This window comes from Mytilus edulis, chromosome 11 (genome assembly GCF_963676685.1).
Source record: "Mytilus edulis chromosome 11, xbMytEdul2.2, whole genome shotgun sequence".
NCBI lineage: Eukaryota > Metazoa > Mollusca > Bivalvia > Mytilida > Mytilidae > Mytilus > Mytilus edulis.
This window is the reverse complement of record NC_092354.1, coordinates 2,747,409-2,760,930: the sequence shown is the minus strand read 5'-3', so window position 1 is coordinate 2,760,930 and position 13,522 is coordinate 2,747,409. Positions and strand designations below refer to the sequence as shown.

At 33.3% G+C, this 13,522-nt stretch overlaps 2 protein-coding genes across 2 annotated transcripts in view; both read left to right on the top strand.

Moving 5' to 3' along the window:
• The window catches only part of LOC139493894 (uncharacterized), a 482,493-nt gene that overhangs the window by 215,432 nt on the left and 253,539 nt on the right, over positions 1-13,522 (top strand). The gene's annotated exons all lie outside the window — the stretch shown is intronic.
• LOC139493890 (uncharacterized) overlaps positions 1-13,522 on the top strand; it is a 72,644-nt gene that overhangs the window by 29,694 nt on the left and 29,428 nt on the right. Inside the window, exons 3-5 of the mRNA XM_071282055.1 lie at positions 1,647-1,722; positions 6,358-6,600; positions 8,746-9,225. Coding sequence (XP_071138156.1) covers positions 1,647-1,722; positions 6,358-6,600; positions 8,746-9,225 — 799 coding nt within the window. The remainder of the gene's footprint in view (positions 1-1,646; positions 1,723-6,357; positions 6,601-8,745; positions 9,226-13,522) is intronic.

The following is a 13,522-nucleotide window of genomic DNA, read 5'->3' as shown; positions in this document are numbered from 1 at the left end:
TAAAGATATAGATAAACTGTAAACAGCAATAATGTTCAGCAAAGTAAGATCTACAAATAGATGAACATGACCAAAATTATCAGTTAACCCATTAAGGAGTTATTGCCCTTTATAGTAAATTTTTAACCATTTTTTCTAAAATTTTAGTATTCTTTTAAAAAATCTTCTCTGAAACTACTGGGCCAAATTTAACCGAACTTAGCCACAATCATCATTTGGGTATCTAGTTTTAAAAATGTGTGGCGTGACCCTGCCAAACCAAGATGGCCGCCATGGCTAAAAATAGAACATAGGGGTAAAATGTAGATTTTGGCTTATTACTCTAAAACCAAAGCATTTAGAGCAAATCTGACGTGGGGTAAAATAATCTATTAGGTCAAGATCTATCTTACCTGAAATTTTCAGACAAAACAGACAACCTGTTGTTGGGTTGCTGCCCCAGAATTAGTAATTTTAAGGACATTTTGCAGTTTTTGGTTATTATCTTGAATATTATAATAGCTAGAGATAAACTGTAAACAGCAACCAAGTTTCTTCTGAAAAAAAACAACATTTTAAAACAACAAACACTGGACATGCTGAAAACCAACATCAAATGAACAGACATTTTCAGATAAAAAACTTTTTAACCAAAACTGAAACTTTAACATAGTGTCATTATCCAATTTATGACAGAAAATATGGTATAATTATTAAATACTGGAACACTTATAAACAAGGAATGTCATTATGACTAGAACTGTTTTAAAGAAATATATTCAGACATGTATGGTTCTTGACTAGAATGTTTTCATGAGTAGAGTATTTTCATCAGAAAAATGTATATATTATAGATTTATAAGACAATTATTAAAGAGTGTATTTTTAATAAAAAAAAAATAACCATTGAATCTTCCTCAATTGAAAAAAAGGCAACTTGAAAAAAAAGTATTAAGACATCCGACTGTTTTCATATTTCTAACAATATTTAATTATATGTGATAAGGTTATATTTTTGCCAGGCTTTAATGAAAACCAAAGAAATCTAAAGTTTGGGGTGAAATCCATAGCACCCCATTAAAAGTAAATGGTCTGTACTGAAATGTTTTTAAAGCATTAAAAAAAATTGGCAGCATAGCTGCTAAGGACATGTTTTAATTGAATTCACACAGGCCACACAGTTTGGGTATATTTAATATTGTAAAAAAGAAAATAATTGCAATGAGTCGGGCAGCCCCCCTTATCCTAAAGGAGCATGGCATACTAAACTCCAAATTGTACACAAGAAACTAAAAGTTAAAATAATACAAGACTAGCAAAGGCCAGAGGCTCCTGACTTGGGACAGGCGCAAAAATGCGGTGGGGTTAAACATGTTTGTGAGATCTCAACCCTCCCCTATACCTCTAGCCAATGCAGAAAGGTAAACGCATAACAATACGCATTAAAATTCAGTTCAAGAGAAGTTCGAGTCTGATGTCAGAAGATGTAACCAAAGAAAGCTGCTCAACACCTAGCCCTCAACTATTTTGCTTAAAACAGCTAGCCCTCAAATGTCCTCCACATAGCCCTCAACTGGCCCTCAACTTTTTTTTCTGTAGGGGTATTAAACTATTTGACAAGTTTTCACATGGGACATGATAGTCTATAGCATATTTTTCTTTTGTAGACTGTCATGTCAAAGACATCCCCGGAAGTAACTCCTGACACCCATTCACAGGAACCTGCAGCACCAGTAGTTGGAGGTAATCATCTAATGTTAATTATTCAGATACCGGCTGAAATGATTTATAATTATTTGTTTCTAATATACGGATATGTGTTGTCCCAAGTACATCCATACTTTTCTGAGAGTATTGCCACAGTGGGATATAGCTGATCTGCCTAAGACAAGTAAATGGATGTTTTATGTTCTGCCTACAATAGTAGAGGGTCATGATGTTTTCTGGTTTGTGCGTCTGTCCCAGTATCAAGTTAAAGTTTTGAAATAAACATGTAGTTTGTGATCACATCAACTTGAAACTTAGTTAATATATATGACTCAAGCAATTGAATATTTGATTAAAATTGAGAATGGAAACGGGGAATGCGTCAAAGAAACTTCAACCAGATCAAAAAGCATTAAACAGCCCAAGGCCACCCATTCGTCTCGAACACAGCGAGAAAATCACACACCTACAGGCTGCTTCAGCTGACCCCTAAACTGTAATGTATACAAGTTCAGTGAAAATTGATGTCTCACTAAAATAAACTATCAGTATTCACAAAGTGTGGACTAATAAAATAAATTAAGTAAAAAGACAGGATATCACACAATTATGTATTGAAGGGTTTCTTTGCAAGTACAAACTGATGGATGTCACTAGTGGATCAATAATTGTTCTCATGGACGTTTGGTGAGATTTGTGCTCTATCTGCAATTTTATGTTTTTAATGGACTTGTGTTTGTCTCTTTATGTTGACTCTAATGCGAATAAGGGGAAGTTGAAATGCTGAAAACCAGCCATTGGCTCAACTGGATTACACAAAATAAGTAGTTTTTGGCATATTAATACATTGACACATAGACACATAGACACATTGACCAGTTGACCTATTAAAAAATCGACATATTAATCAATTGCCATATTAAAACATTGACAGATCATCATCTCAAAATTGAGGTATCAAAAGATTATCAAATTCAAACATTGACACAAAGACATATGGACACATTGACCAGTTGACAAATTAACAAATTGACATATTAATACATTGACAGTTCTAAAGCTTTTTACACATCAACGCCTTGAGAGATCTACACATTGACATATTGACACATTGACAGATCAACACTTAAACAGACATATATACTGACACATTGACATATCCACACTTAGACAGATCAACACAATAACAGACTCATATATACATCGACACATCAGGCCTCTACAATAACTTTATTTCAACTTGTCCAGTAGGACAAGTACATACCAAACTTACTTGTCCGAATGAAATTGTTACTTGTCCAAATTTTTTTAACTAGAAATAACCTTTTAAGTTTTTACATTTTAAAGGAACAAAACGGATTTAAATAATAGAATAGAATTTGATGAATTTCTTTTGAAAAAGATTCAAAAATATGAGTCAAGTACAACTGAATCTAGTCATGTCACAGGACTTAGGTTCTAGTTTTCACCAATGTCAGTCTCATCAGAATCTAAACATTAGGCACCATCTGATAGGCCTGTACACTCATCATTGCTCATTGGATTTGTATCCTTTTTTTTTTTAGTTGAAAACAGTTTTATTCAAATGCAATCAATAAAAAGAAGATGAGGTCTGATTGCCAATGAGAAAACTCTCAACAAGAGACCAAATGACACAGAAATTAACAACTATAGGTCACCATATTACAAGTATTGTTTTTTTTCTACTTATGATCAAATATGATTTTGTGAATTTTATGAAATTATGGTAAATAAAAAAAATATTTTTGTGAAAAAATTACCGGTATGGTATTTATTATAAAGAACATAATAAGGTAAGAAAATGAGATACTGATTCGTCTTGGTCCCAAATTGATTCCTTTCTTGCCAAACTGTCTATCAATCATGTCTACTAAATATGTGTCCTACGGTGCCAAACTGTCTTAAACTTGAGCTAAACCTGTCCAGGTGACGAACTGTACTATAAAGTTACCTTATCTATAAAGCGCAGCATTGATTCGGATCAGTATGACTGGTTTCCGAGAATAGTATACTTTTGACCTTTTAAAAAGTACCTGACAAAGAACCAGTTAAAAATTATCGATTGCAAGTAAACATGTCGAAGAAAAAGGTTTTGCATTTGAATAGACAGAATACAGAAACATGTCAAATTAATATTTGTTTTGTTTGTTTGTGGTTTGTAATTATACTTTGTTCATCAAAGTTGGATGAAGTTTATTTTCTGCAGAATAATTGTACTTGTCCCAACTGACAAGCTTGATACAGCTTTTACCTGTCCGACCTTTTTTCCTTCTGGTACTGGACAATTGGACAAGCGTTATTGTCGAGGTCTGCACACTTTTACAGATTAATACATCAGCACATTGACATATCGACAAATTGACAGATCAACACAAAACAGACTCATCAATTGGCATATTGCTACACTGACAAATCAACACATAAACATATTCATACATCAACACATTGTCATATCGATACACTGACAAATCAACATTTTAACAGATTCATGCATCAACACATTACCATATTGACACACTGACAGATTAGAAAAAATAACAGACTCATATATCATGTATATCGACTCATTGACATATTGAAACACTGACAGATCAACACATCAACTGACTCATACATCAACATTTGATATATCAACACATTGACAAATCAACACATTAACAGACCCATACATCAACACATATACATATTGACACAATGACATATTGAACAGACACATTGACATATTGACACACTGACAGATCAACATATTACCAGACTCCCACTTCAACAAATTGACATATCGACACACTGACAGATCAACACTTTAACAGACATATATCATCACGCTGATAGATCAACACATTGATAGGCTCATACATCAACACATTGACATATTGACACACTTACATATCAACATATAACCAGATTCATACATTAACACATTGACATATTGACACACTTACATATCAACATATAACCAGATTCATACATCAACACATTGACATATTGACACACTTACATATCAACATATAACCAGATTCATACATCAACACATTGACATATTGACACACTTACATATCAACATATAACCAGATTCATACATCAACACATTGCCATATTGAAACATTGACAGATCAACACTTAAGCACACATACATCATCACGCTAATAGATCAACACATTGATAAACTCATGCATCAGCACATTGGATATTGACACACTGACATATCAACACATTCCCTGACTCAAACATCAACACATTGACATATTGACACACTGACATATCAACACATTCCCTGACTCAAACATCAGCACATTGACATATTGACACACTGACATATCAACACATTTTCTGACTCAAACATCAACACATTTTCTGACTCAAACATCAACACATTGACATATTGACACACTGAATATCAACATCGTACTAGACTCAAACATAAACACATTGACAGATGAACACATCAACAGACACCTACATTGACACATTGACAGATCTACACATTAACAGACTGAAACATTTGCATATTGACAAATTGACACACTGACAAATCAACACATTAACAGACTAAAATATTCACACGTCGACATATTGACACATTGACATGATCATACATCAATACATAGACATATAGACACTCTTGAACATATTGAACCACAAACATATTGAAAAACTCATACATTAACACATTGACATATTGACACACTGACAAATCAACACATTAACTGTCTCTAACATCCACAAGTTGACATTACGACACATTAACAGACTCAAACAGCAACACATTGGCATATTGACACACTGACAGATGAACACTATTACAGATTCATAAATCTACACATGACATATCAACACATAAACACATAAACATACTAAAACATCTACACATTGATACATCGACACACTGACAAATCAACACATTAACACTCATACATCAAAACACTGACAGATCTACATAGAACTAGACTCATACATCAACACAATGACATATTGATACCTTGAGAGACTTAAAAATAAATGCATTGCCATATAAACACACTGACAAATCAACCCATTAACAGATTCAAACATGCATTAACACACTGATATATCAATACATTAACACTCATACATCGACACATAAACATATTGACACACTGACATATTAACTAAAATTTCAGACTCATACATACACCTTGACATATTGGCACACTAACAGATAACAAATTAACAGACTTGTACATCAACATGTAGACATATCAACACACTTATAAATTAACACATTAACAGATAAATTCATCCACACAGAGATATCGACAAACTGACATTTTAACACATTATCATGCAGACTCATACATCGACACAGACATATTGACACACTGAAATTTCAACAAGTTAAAATATTTATATATCAACACATTAACATATTAAACCACTAACAAATTAACACATTAACAGACTTCTACATCATTACACCAATAATTCAATACATAAACAGGCTAATACATAAAAACATAGACATAAAGACATTGTGACATATTTAACGCATTGACATATCGAAAAGATGACATATTAACATATTAACCAACAAATGAGGAGAAATTATCTATGAGTGTTTGTATGGATACATTTTTTTTTTCACAACATGAACAAATCAAAACTTTCCAATTTTTTTTAAATTTTTTTTAGATTCCATCGGAAAAGGGCAACAGTCTGCCATGTTAAATCGTTTATTAGGGAAGGGCAGCTATGAATCTTTTGATATGAGATGCATGGTAACTGGCCAATTTTCTGTTGGGAAGTCGACTCTTGTTAAGCTGTTAGCTGGAGAAATTATACCTGATGGTCGACACCCAACAGATGGGATTTCTCTGGTAGAAGGTCGCTGTGGCCTAGATATTCTTACAAAAGAGTGGATTCTTGTTGATCAAGGTGAGAAAGGGTACAAGTACAAACATCTGACCACATTTAAAGAAACTATTGCATGGACTGCGCTATCAGCAGAGATGTTATAGCACTGATTTAAATTAGTTTCACATTGTAGCCATTTTTTTGTGCCTTCTATTCACGCACCATATTAATTCAATATCAAATCTTATTTGTGTATGAAAATTTTAACATCATTACTAATCTCATTAGAAGGATGTTAAGGTTTTTATATGACCGCAAAAATTGAAATGTTTTGGTCGTATATCAGTATATTGGTATCACGTTGGTGTCGTTGTTGTCCGTAGTCGTCGTCGTCGTCTGAAGACATTTGGTTTTCGCACTCTAACTTTAGTAAAAGTAATTAGAAATTTATGAAATTTAAACACAAGGTTGATGACTATGATGAAAGAAAGGTTGGGATTGATTTTTGGTGTTTTGGTCCCAACAGTTTACAAATTAGGGGCCAAAAAATGCCCAAATAAGCATTTATCTAGGTTTTCGCACAATGACTTTAGTATAAGTAAATAGAAATCTATGAAATTTTAACACAAGGTTTATGATCACAAAAGGAAGGTTTGGATTGATTTTGGGAGCAAATTAGGGGCCAAAAGGGTCCAAAGTTAAACTTTGTTTGATTTCATCAAAAAATGAATTATTCGGGTTCTTTGAAATGCCAAATCTAACTGTGTATTCAGATTCTTAATTTTTGGTCCTATTTTCAAATTGGTCTACATTAAGGTCCAAAGGGTTCAAAATTAAACTAAGCTTGATTTTAACAAAAAATGAATTCTTGGGGTCTTTGATATGCTGAATCTAAACATGTACTTAGATTTTTGATTATGGGCCCAGTTTTCAAGTTGGTTCAAACCGGGGTCCAAAATTATTATATTAAGTATTGTGCAATAGCAAGAGATTTTTAAAAGGTACAGTATTGCGCAATAGCAAGAAATTTTCAATTGCACAGTATTGTGCAATAGCAAGAAATGTTCATTGCACAGTATTGCGCAATAGCAAGAAATCTCCAATAGCACAGTATTGTGCAATAGCAAGAAATCTTAAATTGCACAGTATTGCACAACAGCAAAAAATATCTAATTGCCCAATATCTGCAATAGCAAAAAATTTTCAATTGCACAGTATTGTGCAATAGCAAGAAATGTTCATTGCACAGTATTGCGCAATAGCAAGAAATCTTCAATAGCACAGTATTGTGCAATAGCAAGAAATCTTAAATTGCACAGTATTGCACAACAGCAAAAAATATCTAATTGCCCAATATCTGCAATAGCAAAAAATTTTCAATTGCACAGTTTTTATGAAATATTCTTTGAAAATTGAAGTTATCTTTCTTTGTCCAGAATAGTAGTTGAATCAACTTAAATCATTGTTTTATACAATATACAATGAATAGTCACTTTTAGTATCAACTAATAAATTAAAGCAATCTTTACCATTCATAATTGCAAGCACTTTTTTACATTTTGATATTTTATGATGTATTTAAATGAGTAGTTATTGTTGCAAACTCCATTAGAAATTTGAATTGAGATCAGTTTTGGAATAAGGGAAAGGGGGATGTGAAAAAAATGGGGGGGGGGGGGGGGCAATTTTTCTCATTTCAGATTTCATAAATAAAAAGAAAAGTTTTGTAAACATTTTTTTTGAGAGGATTATATTCAACAGCATAGTGAATTGCTGAAAGGCAAAACAAACAATTTGAAAGTTCATTAGACCACATTCATTCTGTGTCAGAAACCTATGCTGTGTCAAGTATTTAATCACAATCCAAATTTAGAGCCAAATCCAGCTTGAATAATGTGTCCATACTTGCCCCAACCATTCAGGGTTCAACCTCTGCGGTTGTATAAAGCTGCACCCGGCAGAGCATCTTGTTATATTTTTAAATTGAATTTAAATGTTAAAATTATGCAATGAATTAACATTTATTTTCCATAATCAATAATTTCATCAATCAATCAGTTAAAATATGACTCTCTTTAAAATGTGTTAATAGCATTATATGAATGTTACACCTGATAAGATATGATTCTTATTTTAATTCTGATTTTTCTTACATTCTTCACTTGGTTTTGACAGCCTGCAGCTGATTTGGATTTGATTTGCCTGATGTATTAAATATAATTTCAGACTCTTACAATGCCCTGGATGTTGTGTACCATAAGGTTTTAATGACCTCTCTGGAAGAAGAGGAGGAGAGTGAACTTACCAACAAAGCTTCAGATACAAGCCCAACTGGTTATGCCAAAGCTACACTTTCCTCTTTGCCCTCAGAACAGTCTGCAGCAGCACAATCTCTACCACCTCAGAAATCCTCCAACGTGTCTCTCACGGTTAAACAGATGGAAAAGAAAATGAGAACAAGAATGACTAAAGAAGAAATAAGAAAGAAAATGGAAAAGGTCCTCAAAAGTGGGAAGTATAAAATGAAAGTTGGACGTCTTATCTTCTGGGATTTTGGTGGACAATATGTTTATCTAACAACACATCAGACCTTCATGACGTTCCGGGCATTATTTCTTGTAATATTTGATGGGAGCAAAAATTTGCATGAACAGGTCCGTGATGTGATGTGTTTTCCAGGGCAGCACATGACGCCAACCCCGGCAGGTAATATGCATGTTATTTACAAACCAATACTGCAAACAGCTAGAGTATTCATTTATAACAGCAAGGAGATTATTTAAAATTTTTAAAATTGCATTTTGCAGCATTGATGTGAAGTACATTGTAAGACATAAACATTGCAGTCAACAATCATACAAGATACCAGATTTCACTTTTTGTACGCCAGACAAGTGTTTTGTATACACAAACATGATCAGTTAAATTAGACTCAAACTTAGATGCAAACTCGTTTTGGAAGTTACAGCATGACCAAAACACTAAAAAAAAAGGCTTAATTTTCAAATCAGTCAAAATAACAATAGAAATACACCATGTTGTATTGTGATAAAGCTTCCTGTAAATTTCTTAAGATTTTTGTTGTGTGAATTTATTGGAAAAAAGAGCTGATGAACACTAACTACACTGGTGTTATCATTAGGAAAAAATCAGTGTTACACTTCTTGAGAGACTACACTGGTGTTATCATTAGGAAAAAATCAGTGTTACACTTCTTGAGAGACTACACTGGTGTTATCATTAGGAACAAATCAGTGTTACACTTCGTGACAGACTACACTGGTGTTATCATTAGGAAAAAATCAGTGTTACACTTCTTGAGAGACTACACTGGTGTTATCATTAGGAAAAAATCAGTGTAACACTTCTTGACAGACTACACTGGTGTTATCATTAGGAAAAAATCAGTGTAACACTTCTTGACAGACTACACTGGTGTTATCATTAGGAAAAAATCAGTGTTACACTTCTTGAGAGACTACACTGGTGTTATCATTTGGAAAAAATCAGTGTAACACTTCTTGACAGACTACACTGGTGTTATCATTAGGAAAAAATCAGTGTTACACTTCTTGACAGACTACACTGGTGTTATCATTAGGAAAAAATCAGTGTAACACTTCTTGAGAGACTACACTGGTGTTATCATTAGGAAAAAATCAGTGTTACACTTCTTGACAGACTAGACTGGTGTTATCATTAGGAAAAAATCAGTGTAACACTTCTTGAGAGACTACACTGGTGTTATCATTAGGAAAAAATCAGTGTTACACTTCTTGAGAGACTACACTGGTGTTATCATTAGGAACAAATCAGTGTTACACTTCGTGACAGACTACACTGGTGTTATCATTAGGAAAAAATCAGTGTTACACTTCTTGAGAGACTACACTGGTGTTATCATTAGGAAAAAATCAGTGTAACACTTCTTGACAGACTACACTGGTGTTATCATTAGGAAAAAATCAGTGTAACACTTCTTGACAGACTACACTGGTGTTATCATTAGGAAAAAATCAGTGTTACACTTCTTGAGAGACTACACTGGTGTTATCATTTGGAAAAAATCAGTGTAACACTTCTTGACAGACTACACTGGTGTTATCATTAGGAAAAAATCAGTGTTACACTTCTTGAGAGACTACACTGGTGTTATCATTAGGAAAAAATCAGTGTAACACTTCTTGAGAGACTACACTGGTGTTATCATTAGGAAAAAATCAGTGTTACACTTCTTGACAGACTACACTGGTGTTATCATTAGGAAAAAATCAGTGTAACACTTCTTGACAGACTACACTGGTGTTATCATTAGGAAAAAATCAGTGTAACACTTCTTGAGAGACTACACTGGTGTTATCATTAGGAAAAAATCAGTGTTACACTTCTTGAGAGACTACACTGGTGTTATCATTAGGAAAAAATCAGTGTTACACTTCTTAAGAGACTACACTGGTGTTATCATTAGGAAAAAAACAGTGTTACACTTCTTGACAGACTACACTGGTGTTATCATTAGGAAAAAAACAGTGTTACACTTCTTGACAGACCACACTGGTGTTATCAATAGGAAAAAATCAGTGTTACACTTCTTGAGAGACTACACTGGTGTTATCATTAGGAAAAAATCAGTGTAACACTTCTTGAGAGACTACACTGGTGTTATCATTAGGAAAAAATCAGTGTTACACTTCTTGACAGACTACACTGGTGTTATCATTAGGAAAAAATCAGTGTAACACTTCTTGACAGACTACACTGGTGTTATCATTAGGAAAAAATCAGTGTAACACTTCTTGAGAGACTACACTGGTGTTATCATTAGGAAAAAATCAGTGTTACACTTCTTGAGAGACTACACTGGTGTTATCATTAGGAAAAAATCAGTGTTACACTTCTTGAGAGACTACACTGGTGTTATCATTAGGAAAAAATCAGTGTAACACTTCTTGAGAGACGACACTGGTGTTATCATTAGGAAAAAATCAGTGTTACACTTCTTGAGAGACTACACTGGTGTTATCATAAGAAACAAATCAGTGTTACACTTCTTGAGAGACTACACTGGTGTTATCATTAGGAAAAAATCAGTGTTACACTTCTTGACAGACTACAGTGGTGTTATCATTAGGAAAAAAACAGTGTTACACTTCTTGACAGACTACACTGGTGTTATCATTAGGAAAAAAACAGTGTTACACTTCTTGACAGACTACAGTGGTGTTATCATTAGGAAAAAAAACAGTGTTACACTTCTTGACAGACTACACTGGTGTTATCATTAGGAAAAAATCAGTGTAACACTTCTTGAGAGACTACACTGATGTTATCATTAGGAAAAAAATCAGTGTTACACTTCTTGGGAGACTACACTGGTGTTATCATTAGGAAAAAATCAGTGTAACACTTATTGACAGACTACACTGGTGTTATCATTAGGAAAAAATCAGTGTTACACTTCTTGACAGACTACACTGGTGTTATCATAAGGAAAAAATCAGTGTTACACTTCTTGACAGACTACACTGGTGTTATCATTAGGAAAAAATCAGTGTTACACTTCTTGACAGACTACACTGGTGTTATCATTAGGAAAAAATCAGTGTTACACTTCTTGAGAGACTACACTGGTGTTATCATTAGGAAAAAATCAGTGTTACACTTATTGACAGACAACACTGGTGTTATCATTAGGAAAAATCAGTGTTACACACTTGACAGACTACACTGGTGTTATCATTAGGAAAAAATCAGTGTAACACTTATTGAGAGACTACACTGTATTTTGGGAAGTATAGTTTTGAACTTGTTCTGGCATAAATTAAGTTAATAGATTTTTGTTATTACTTAAAAAACTATTTTTGTTCAACTTATATTAATAGCTGCACAGCTTAGTCATTTAGACATTTAAAAAAAAATGATTTTCCATAGACATTCTGATTGTTTTAAATGAGTGTTAAACCAGAAAATAGTTTTACTATAAAAATGTTAACATACTGATTTCTTAAAATATTTAGACAAAAGACAAAACATATAAATGTTTGCACCTGTCCTAAGTCAGGAATCTGATGTACAGTAGTTGTCGTTTGTTTATGTAAAATATACGTGTTTCTCGTTTCTCGTTTTGTTTATATAGATTAGACCGTTGGTTTTCCCGTTTGAATGGTTTTACACTAGTAATTTTGGGGCCGTTTATAGCTTGTTGTTCGGTGTGAGCCAAGACTCCGTGTTGAAGACCGTACTTTAACCTATAATGGTTTCATTTTTAAATTGTTACTTGGATGGAGAATTGTCTCATTGGCACTCACACCACATCTTCCTATATCTAAGTTTTGATGAGAAGGATTTATCAAGTTGGTATTTTGAAGGTTTTGCTTTGCTAGAACGAAAACTGAGCACGTTTATATAAACCTGTTTAAAAATAACATAGCATACGATATAGTGTAGTTTGTCAGTCCATGAATTAACATTTCATGCACACAGTACATTTTTGTTTTATCGGCAAGTATTATTTGAAGGAATAACGCTTCTTTTTTATTTATATGATTTTAAATGATGTAATTCCAAAGATTGAAATTAGTCCAAATTTATATTTTTTTCTCTTGTTATACCCACCTTTGTTTTGTATTGTTTGTATATATATAGATTCTTACATTGATACCAGTGGATTATCGGATTTATCCAATCGAGATAGTTAAATTATCAATTTTAAAGTCCGAGCCGCCTCGGCCAGGACTTTAAAATTTATAATTTAACTATCGAGATTGGATAAATCCGATAATCCACGAGTAACTATGTAAGAATCTGTTTCTCTAATGATTAAAAAGACATTTTCTTTTTTTGTTAACCGAAAATCCCCTTCGAGTGCCTTTCACATTGCACGAAGTTGTCAATTTCATTAACACCTGTTATCATATTTTGATTCATTCAGTTAGCTAAAAAGGTCATGACCCTTAAAATCATCCAATGATCTTTTGAGATCACCAGCAACCACACGTTGATT